The sequence below is a fragment of the Perca flavescens genome, chromosome 18 (assembly GCF_004354835.1).
Source record: "Perca flavescens isolate YP-PL-M2 chromosome 18, PFLA_1.0, whole genome shotgun sequence".
Classification (NCBI taxonomy): domain Eukaryota; kingdom Metazoa; phylum Chordata; class Actinopteri; order Perciformes; family Percidae; genus Perca; species Perca flavescens.
Genome location: NC_041348.1, coordinates 31,758,769 through 31,768,768, shown reverse-complemented (window position 1 = coordinate 31,768,768; position 10,000 = coordinate 31,758,769). Strand labels below are relative to the sequence as shown.

General features: G+C 43.8%; 1 protein-coding gene across 4 annotated transcripts in view; it reads left to right on the top strand.

Annotated features, from left to right (window-relative positions):
• cep43 (centrosomal protein 43) overlaps nt 1-10,000 on the top strand; it is a 32,187-nt gene that overhangs the window by 12,099 nt on the left and 10,088 nt on the right. For 2 of the 4 annotated variants that reach the window (XM_028605961.1, XM_028605960.1), the window contains exons 7-8: nt 2,447-2,697; nt 7,616-7,690. In XM_028605961.1, coding sequence (XP_028461762.1) covers nt 2,447-2,697; nt 7,616-7,690 — 326 coding nt within the window. The remainder of the gene's footprint in view (nt 1-2,446; nt 2,698-7,615; nt 7,691-10,000) is intronic. The other 2 variants (XM_028605962.1, XM_028605965.1) reach the window with 1 other exon arrangement.

The window sequence follows — 10,000 nt, the reverse complement described above, 5'->3', positions numbered from 1 at the left end:
TTTTATGGCCCCAGCAGCGAAGGCCCTATTGAAACTGAAGGAATTATTGTTTCTTTCTTTCTATTATTATTATTTTCCCGTCAAATGAATTGGCTTTTTGAGGGGCTTAATATATTCAAAAACTCACCAAATTTGGCGAAAATTTACATATTTTAAGGGTTTCGGGAATAGGCGGTCACAAAAATGGCTCGCTAGCGCCCCCTAGAAAGTTAAGAAAATTGAGCCCCTGCAGTGAGTTTAACATAGACTCACGAAACTTGGTACACATATGTAACATGTCAAGATGTACAAAAAACGTCATTAGAGCCATACCCTAAACCCAACAGGAAGTCCGCCATTTTGATTTCAAAGTTTGAAATTAGTGCGTTTTTCGCCATTTCCACGTCGTACTTTAACGAACTCCTCCTAGAGATTTCATCCGATCAACTTCAAACTCGGTCTGTGCCATCTTAAGACGTTAAAGATGAAAAGTTGTTAAAAGAAAAACTTTTCGTGGCGGCCATTTTGTGCGTTTCGCCGCCGAAACAGGAAGTGGGTGTAACTCGAGTGTACGTTGTCCGATTACCTCGAAACTTTTCAGGATCCATAAGAGTCCAACCCTGAGGACAAATAAAGGCCGATATTTACTTAAAGTCATAGCGCCCCCTAGTGGCAACAGGAAGTAGGCCTAAAAGTCAAGGTGCTATACTTTAACGAACTCCTCCTAGAGATTTCATCCGATGGACTTCAAACTTGGTCGGTACCATCCCAACACCTTAACGATGAAAAGTTATTAAAAGAAAAACTTTTCTTCAGACGGTGTGGGCGTGGCGTGGCGGCCATTTTGAGTGTTTAGCGATGAACAAAGAAGTTGTTGTAACTTGAGTGTACGTTATCGTATCTGCCCGAAATTTCTCCCGATTGACAAGGGTCCAGGCCTGAGGACACCTACAGGCCAAAATTGACTTTTGGTCATAGCGCCCCCTGCTGGCATCATGAAATCTGCCTTATATGACAAACATCATCTGATTTACATGAAACTCAGAATGTGTGGTCTATGTGTGATACTGAGCCGCTCCCTATAATATGACCACGCCCACGTACTCAGGCCACGCCCCCTTTCATACCATTTGAACTTTTTAAGGTATACCCTTGTGTGAGGTATCATTGAACTCAGCAGAGACTTCTTTCTTCATTGGTGATGGTTTGACCCGCCCCCTATGTTTTAGCCACGCCCCCTTTTCACAGCTAATGAACCGTATGACGTAGAGATTTGTGTGAGGTATCGTTGAACTCGGCGGGGAGTTCCCTTTTCATTGGTGACAATTTGCGGCGTCTGAGTGCCGCGCAAATGCACGGTCGCAATGCCGGTAACCCCGACGCGCGCCGAGGCGCGAGGGCCCGTCCATCGCTGCTCACAGCTTTAATTCCATATGTGTTCATTCATAGTTTTGATGCCTTCAGTGAGAATCTACAATGTAAATAGTCATGAAAATAAAAAGGAAACACATTGAATGAGAAGGTGTGTCCAAACTTTTGGCCTGTACTGTACATAGGTACTAGAGGTGTTGAAATTAATCAAATAATCGATGCGTGGAATCGTGGACGATGCTGCATCGATAATCGGCCGGCTCATAATCAATTATTTCTGTTTATAATTTAATGTAATGTCGGCCTAACAACATTTCTGTTTACATATTCTGGTATGTTAACACATCCAGGAGGTGCCAGGTGCTCAGTGCTGTATAGTTTTATGTATCCAAGTTATTTAGTACACCTCTAGTAGGTACGGGGCTCTAAGGCTGATTCATGCTTCTGTGTTAAATGTACACCGTGGTAACGTACGTAGAGATACCGAACCTACGCTGTAGCCTGACTAGCTCCTCCTAAAGATAATCAGTCACTCTCTCACTCACTCTACCACACACACACAAACACACAAACACAGACTAAGGAGAAAGCTGTGTGTGGAGCCTCCACAGAAGCATGAATCAGCCTTAAGGCATGCATAATGTAGCCGTCCTCTTAAAGACTAATCTCACCACCGAAGTTTGCTCTGAATCTGAAGCAGAAGCTGAAGCTAAAGCTAAATCTGAAGCTAAAGCTGAATCAGAATCTGAAGCTAAAGCTAAATCTGAAGCTAAAGCTGAGTCAGAATCTGAAGCTAAAGCTAAATCTGAAGCTAAAGCTGAATCTGAAGCTAAATCTGAATCTAAAGCCGAAGCTGAAGCTAAATCTGAAGCTAAAGCTGAATCTGAAGCTGAAGCTAAAGTTGAAGCTAAAGCTAAAGCTAAAGCTAAAGCTGAAGCTGTAGCTAAAGCAGAAGCTGAAGCAAATGCAAAATCTGAATCTGAAGCTAAAGCAGAAGCTGAAGCTAAATCTGAAGCTAAATCTAAATCTGAAGCTGAATCTGAAGCTGAAGCTGAAGCTAAATCTGCCGTTTCTTGTCTTGGTGTGACCCCCCCAGGATCTGGGGGGCGACTCGTCTCTGGGGAAAGCAGACTTCCAGCCGACGGGCTTCAGACTCAGCGAGGCGTCTGACAGGAAGAGGAACCAGGACCAGGACCCGGACCAGGACCCGGACCCGGACCAGGACCCGGACCAGGACCAGGACCAGGACCAGGACCTGGACCTGGACCTGGAGGTGGAGGACGATCACGATGAAGGAGACTCCTTCTTCGATGACCCGCTGCCCAAACCACAGAAAACCTACGGCTGGTGAGGACACCCCAACGTTTCAGATACCAGAATCAGTTTAATTCAGTTTAATTCAGTTTAATTCATATCAGAATCAGTTTAATTCAGTTTAATTCATACCAGAATCAGTTTAATTCAGTTTAATTCATACCAGAATCAGTTTAATTCATATCAGAATCAGTTTTATTCAGTTTAATTCATATCAGAATCAGTTTAATTCATATCAGAATCAGTTTTATTCAGTTTAATTCATACCAGAATCAGTTTAATTCATATCAGAATCAGTTTTATTCAGTTTAATTCATATCAGAATCAGTTTAATTCATATCAGAATCAGTTTTATTCAGTTTAATTCATATCAGAATCAGTTTAATTCATATCAGAATCAGTTTTATTCAGTTTAATTCATATCAGAATCGGTTTGTATCGGCAAAGTATTAGTGATAGACCGATTTCATCGGCCGGCCGATATATCGGACCGATATTTGCGGCTGCTGTGTTCTCCGTTTTTTTTTCCCGCCATTATTTACAGACAGGCAACTCTGTGTTGCTGGAGACGCTCCTTCCTCCCTCTCTCCCTCTCTCTCTCCTCCCTCTCTCTCTCCTCCCTCTCTCTCTCCTCTCTCTCTCCTCCTCCCTCTCTCCTCCTCCCTCTCTCGAAAAGAAAACTCTCTTCTCAGACTAAGAGATCTCCTTCCTCACCTCCCTCCTTCCTTCCTCCCTCCCTCTCTCCCTCTCTCTCTCCTCCTCCCTCTCTCGAAAAGAAAACTCTCTTCTCAGACTAAGAGATCTCCTTCCTCCCTCCCTCCTTCCTTCCTCCCTCCCTCTCTCCCCTCTCTCTCCTCCTCCCTCTCTCGAAAAAAAACTCTCTTCTCAGACTCAGAGATCTCCTTCCTTCCTCCTCCCCCTCCCTCCTTCCTTCCTCCCTCCCTCTCTCCTCTCTCTCTCCTCCTCCCTCTCTCGAAAAAGAAAACTCTCTTCTCAGACTCAGAGATCTCCTTCCTTCCTCCCTCCCTCCTTCCTCCCCTCTCCCTCTCTCCCTCTCTCTCTCCTCCTCCCTCTCTCAAAAAGAAAACTCTCTTCTCAGACTAAGAGATCTCCTTCCTCCCTCCCTCCTTCCTTCCTCCCTCCCTCTCTCCCTCTCTCTCCTCCTCCCTCTCTCGAAAAGAAAACTCTCTTCTCAGACTAAGAGATCTCCTTCCTCACCTCCCTCCTTCCTTCCTACCTCCCTCTCTCCCTCTCTCCTCCTCCCTCTCTCCTCCTCCCTCTCTCGAAAAGAAAACTCTCTTCTCAGACTCAGAGATCTCCTTCCTTCCTCCCTCCCTTCCTCCTTCCTCTCCCTCTCTCTCTCCTCCTCCCTCTCTCCTCCTCCCTCTCTCGAAAAGAAAACTCTCTTCTCAGACTAAGAGATCTCCTTCCTCCCTCCCTCCTTCCTTCCTCCCCCTCCCCTCTCCTCTCTCTCTCCTCCTCCCTCTCGAAAAGAAAACTCTCTTCTCAGACTCAGAGATCTCCTTCCTCCCTCCCTCCTTCCTCCCTCCCTCTCTCCCTCTCTCCCTCTCTCTCTCCTCCTCCCTCTCTCGAAAAGAAAACTCTCTTCTCAGACTAAGAGATCTCCTTCCTCCCTCCCTCCTTCCTTCCTCCCTCCCTCTCTCCCTCTCTCTCTCCTCCTCCCTCTCTCGAAAAGAAAACTCTCTTCTCAGACTCAGAGATCTCCTTCCTTCCTCCCTCCCTCCTTCCTCCCTCTCTCCCCTCTCCCTCTCTCTCCTCCTCCCTCTCTCAAAAAAAACTCTCTTCTCAGACTAAGAGATCTCCTTCCTCCCTCCCTCCTTCCTTCCTCCCTCCCTCTCTCCCTCTCTCTCTCCTCCTCCCTCTCTCGAAAAGAAAACTCTCTTCTCAGACTAAGAGATCTCCTTCCTCACCTCCCTCCTTCCTTCCTACCTCCCCTCTCCCTCTCTCCTCCTCCCTCTCTCCTCCTCCCTCTCTCGAAAAGAAAACTCTCTTCTCAGACTCAGAGATCTCCTTCCTTCCTCCCTCCCTTCCTCCTTCCTCTCCCCTCTCTCTCCTCCTCCCTCTCTCCTCCTCCCTCTCTCGAAAAGAAAACTCTCTTCTCAGACTAAGAGATCTCCTTCCTCCCTCCCTCCTTCCTTCCTCCCTCCCTCTCTCCCTCTCTCTCCTCCTCCCTCTCTCGAAAAGAAAACTCTCTTCTCAGACTCAGAGATCTCCTTCCTCCCTCCCTCCTTCCTCCCTCCCTCTCTCCCTCTCTCCCTCTCTCTCTCCTCCTCCTCTCTGAAAAAGAAAACTCTCTTCTCAGACTAAGAGATCTCCTTCCTCCCTCCCTCCTTCCTTCCTCCCTCCCTCTCTCCCTCTCTCTCTCCTCCTCCCCTCTCGAAAAAAACTCTCTTCTCAGACTCAGAGATCTCCTTCCTTCCTCCCTCCCTCCCTCCCTCCTTCCTTCCTCCCTCCCTCTCTCCCTCTCTCTCTCCTCCTCCCTCTCTCGAAAAGAAAACTCTCTTCTCAGACTCAGAGATCTCCTTCCTTCCTCCCTCCCTCCTTCCTCCCTCTCTCCCTCTCTCCCTCTCTCTCTCCTCCTCCCTCTCTCAAAAAGAAAACTCTCTTCTCAGACTAAGAGATCTCCTTCCTCCCTCCCTCCTTCCTTCCTCCCTCCCTCTCTCCCTCTCTCTCTCCTCCTCCCTCTCTCGAAAAGAAAACTCTCTTCTCAGACTCAGAGATCTCCTTCCTTCCTCCCTCCCTCCCTCCTTCCTTCCTCCCTCCCTCTCTCCCTCTCTCTCCTCCTCCCTCTCTCGAAAAGAAAACTCTCTTCTCAGACTCAGAGATCTCCTTCCTTCCTCCCTCCCTCCATCCTTCCTTCCTCCCTCCCTCTCTCCCTCTCTCTCTCCTCCTCCCTCGAAAAGAAAAACTCTCTTCTCAGACTCAGAGATCTCCTTCCTTCCTCCCTCCCTCCTTCCTCCCTTCCTCCTTCCTCTCCCTCTCTCTCTCTTCCTCCCTCTCTCGAAAAGAAAACTCTTCTCAGACTCAGAGATATCCTTCCTTCCTCCCTCCCTCCTTCCTTCCTCCCTCCCTCTCTCCCTGTCTCCCTCTCTCTTTCCTCCTCCCTTTCTCGAAAAGAAAACTTTCTTCTCAGACTCAGAGATCTCCTTCCTTCCTCCCTCCCTCCTTCCTTCCTCCCTCCCTTCCTCCTTCCTCTCCCTCTCTCTCTCTTCCTCCCTCTCTCGAAAAGAAAACTCTCTTCTCAGACTCAGAGATCCCCTTCCTTCCTTCCTTCCTCCCTCCCTTCCTCCCTTCCTTCCTCCTCCTCCTGTTCAGTCTCTAGTTTTCTCTTTCTCTCTGTTTTTAATTTCTCATCCTGCTGAAAAGAGGGAGATCCAGCGGAGGAGGAGCAATCCTGGAAGTGGAACGTCAACGATATAGACCAAACATCTAAAATCTCTCCTTCCTTTCCTTCCTTCCTTCCTTCCTTCCTTCCTTCCTTCCTTCCTTCCTTCCTGCCTTCCTTCCTCCCTCCCTCCCTTCCCCTTTTGCCTTCCATTAAGACACATTTTTTTGGGCTCTTCATATGAAAGACTTTGGGCACGTCTGATGTAACAGAATGCAATGTCCTCTACAAAGCCATATTTCAAACACACCTTCCCCAAAAAAAGTGCTGAAAATGTACTTATACTACAATCTCTGTCCTCTTGTTTCACAATAAAAGCATCCCATTTGGGCTTTTATTGTGAAGTATGTAAAGGAAGTGATGGTCCCGTCTCATTGTCTCTCTTCTTTCACCTTACAGTCCTTAAACCTTCACCTCTGTCTGTTGTTGATGTCCCTGCTATGTCACGAAGGGTTAACTTTGGGTTTTGTCCAACCTGGACCCTCTGTCTTCATGTTTCAGACTGTCTGATGGGACCAACAGTCTCTGACCTGGTCCAGTATTATTATTAAACCAGAACATATGCTGGCTCTATAAACGCTAAAAGTCCTGATTATTTACATGGAGTCTGGTGGAGATATGCTGGCTCTATACACGCTAAAAGTCCTGATTATTTACATGGAGTCTGGTGGAGATATGCTGGCTCTATACACGCTAAAAGTCCTGATTATTTACATGGAGTCTGGTGGAGATATGCTGGCTCTATACACGCTAAAAGTCGTGATTATTTACATGGAGTCTGGTGGAGATATGCTGGCTCTATACACGCTAAAAGTCCTGATTATTTACATGGAGTCTGGTGGAGATATGCTGGCTCTATACACACTAAAAGTCCTGATTATTTACATGGAGTCTGGTGGAGATATGCTGGCTCTATACACGCTAAAAGTCCTGATTATTTACATGGAGTCTGGTGGAGTTTGGTGATGGTGATTTCGTGGCTGTTTCATGTTAAACTAAAAGGATCTTACTCTTTAACTAAAAGGTCTATCTCTGTAGGGATCCATCCCATAATGTTGTCAGAGACTTAGAATAATAATCTGATGATTGATGAATGATTTTTTGTAGTAGAGTAGTAAAATCTTTAATTAAAATAATACAATTTTTATTTAAAATAATACTATCTTTAATTAAAATAATATCTTTAATTAAAATAATAATGATTTTAATTAAAATAATACTATCTTTAATTAAAATAATACTATCTTTAATTAAAATAATACTGTTTTTAATTAAAATAAAACTATTTTTAATTTGATTTTGCTTCGTTTTCTCTTTGGACTTTCAATTTGAATTATGAATAAATATTCTCTCCATATAATACTGGAACAATGTCAAAGACTGTTCCCATCAGTCACTTAGACACTAAACAGGCTCCAAAAAACCCCAAAGTTTCCCTTTTAAATGTCTATGTATCTTTACTATACTTCCTTTTCTTGTTTCCTTATGTCCTACCTGTCCCGCCTTGCTTCCTACCTGTCCTGTCTCCTTGCCTGTCCCCGGCAGTTTTGTCCCCCTGAGGGAGGAGTGTCTCTCTGGGCCCGTCCTGTCCCACCTGAGGCGAGGCAAAAGCCTCAGCGAGTGAGTCTCTACGGCCGCCTTGTCTGACCTCAGATCAGTTAAAGGTCCCATGACATGCTGCTCTTTGGATGCTTTTATATAGACCTTAGTGGTCCCCTAATACTGTATCTGAAGTCTCTTTTATATAGACCTTAGTGGTCCCCTAATACTGTATCTGAAGTCTCTTTTATATAGACCTTAGTGGTCCCTAATACTGTATCTGAAGTCTCTTTTATATAGACCTTAGTGGTCCCCTAATACCCTTTTATATAGACTGTATCTGAAGTCTTTTATATAGACCTTAGTGGTCCCCTAATACTGTATCTGAAGTCTCTTTATATAGACCTTAGTGGTCCCCTAATACTGTATCTGAAGTCTCTTTTATATAGACCTTAGTGGTCCCCTAATACTGTATCTGAAGTCTCTTTTATATAGACCTTAGTGGTCCCCTAATACTGTATCTGAAGTCTCTTTTATATAGACCTTAGTGGTCCCCTAATACTGTATCTGAAGTCTCTTTTATATAGACCATATAGACCTTAGTGGTCCCCTAATACTGTATCTGAAGTCTCTTTTATATAGACCTTAGTGGTCCTCTAATACTGTATCTGAAGTCTCTTTTATATAGACCTTAGTGGTCCTCTAATACTGTATCTGAAGTCTCTTTTATATAGACCTTAGTGGTCCTCTAATACTGTATCTGAAGTCTCTTTTATATAGACCTTAGTGGTCCCCTAATCTGTATCTGAAGTCTCTTTATATAGACCTTAGTGGTATCTGAAGTCTCTTTTTATATAGACCTTAGTGGTCCCCTAATACTGTATCTGAAGTCTCTTTTATATAGACCTTAGTGGTCCCCTAATACTGTATCTGAAGTCTCTTTTATATAGACCTTAGTGGTCCCCTAATACTGTATCTGAAGTCTCTTTTATATAGACCTTAGTGGTCCCCTAATACTGTATCTGAAGTCTCTTTTATATAGACCTTAGTGGTCCCCTAATACTGTATCTGAAGTCTCTTTTATATAGACCTTAGTGGTCCCCTAATACTGTATCTGAGTCTCTTTTATATAGACCTTAGTGGTCCCCTAATACTGTATCTGAAGTCTCTTTTATATAGACCTTAGTGGTCCCTAATACTGTATCTGAACTTTTTATATAGACCTTAGTGGTCCCCTAATACTGTATCTGAAGTCCCCTCTTTTATATAGACCTTAGTGGTCCCCTAATACTGTATCTGAAGTCTCTTTTATATAGACCTTAGTGGTCCCCTAATACTGTATCTGAAGTCTCTTTTATATAGACCTTAGTGGTCCCCTAATACTGTATCTGAAGTCTCTTTTATATAGACCTTAGTGGTCCCCTAATACTGTATCTGAAGTCTCTTTTATATAGACCTTAGTGGTCCCCTAATACTGTATCTGAAGTCTCTTTTATATAGACCTTAGTGGTCCCCTAATACTGTATCTGAAGTCTCTTTTATATAGACCTTAGTGGTCCCCCTAATACTGTATCTGAAGTCTTTTATATAGTCCCCTAATACTGTATCTGAAGTCTCTTTTATATAGACCTTAGTGGTCCCCTAATACTGTATCTGAAGTCTCTTTTATATAGACCTTAGTGGTCCCCTAATACTGTATCTGAAGTCTCTTTTATATAGACCTTAGTGGTCCCCTAATACTGTATCTGAAGTCTTTTATATAGACCTTAGTGGTCCCCTAATACTGTATCTGAAGTCTCTTTTATATAGACCTTAGTGGTCCCCTAATACTGTATCTGAAGTCTCTTTTATATAGACCTTAGTGGTCCCCTAATACTGTATCTGAAGTCTTTTATATAGACCTTAGTGGTCCCCTAATACTGTATCTGAAGTCTCTTTTATATAGACCTTAGTGGTCCCCTAATACTGTATCTGAAGTCTCTTTTATATAGACCTTAGTGGTCCCCTAATACTGTATCTGAAGTCTCTTTTATATAGACCTTAGTGGTCCCCTAATACTGTATCTGAAGTCTCTTTTATATAGACCTTAGTGGTCCCCTAATACTGTATCTGAAGTCTTTTATATAGACCTTAGTGGTCCCCTAATACTGTATCTGAAGTCTCTTTTATATAGACCTTAGTGGTCCCCTAATACTGTATCTGAAGTCTCTTTTATATAGACCTTAGTGGTCCCCTAATACTGTATCTGAAGTCTCTTTTATATAGACCTTAGTGGTCCCCTAATACTGTATCTGAAGTCTCTTTTATATAGACCTTAGTGGTCCCCTAATACTGTATCTGAAGTCTCTTTTATATACAGACAGACAGACAAGTGTAGAAGTGATTGAGTGT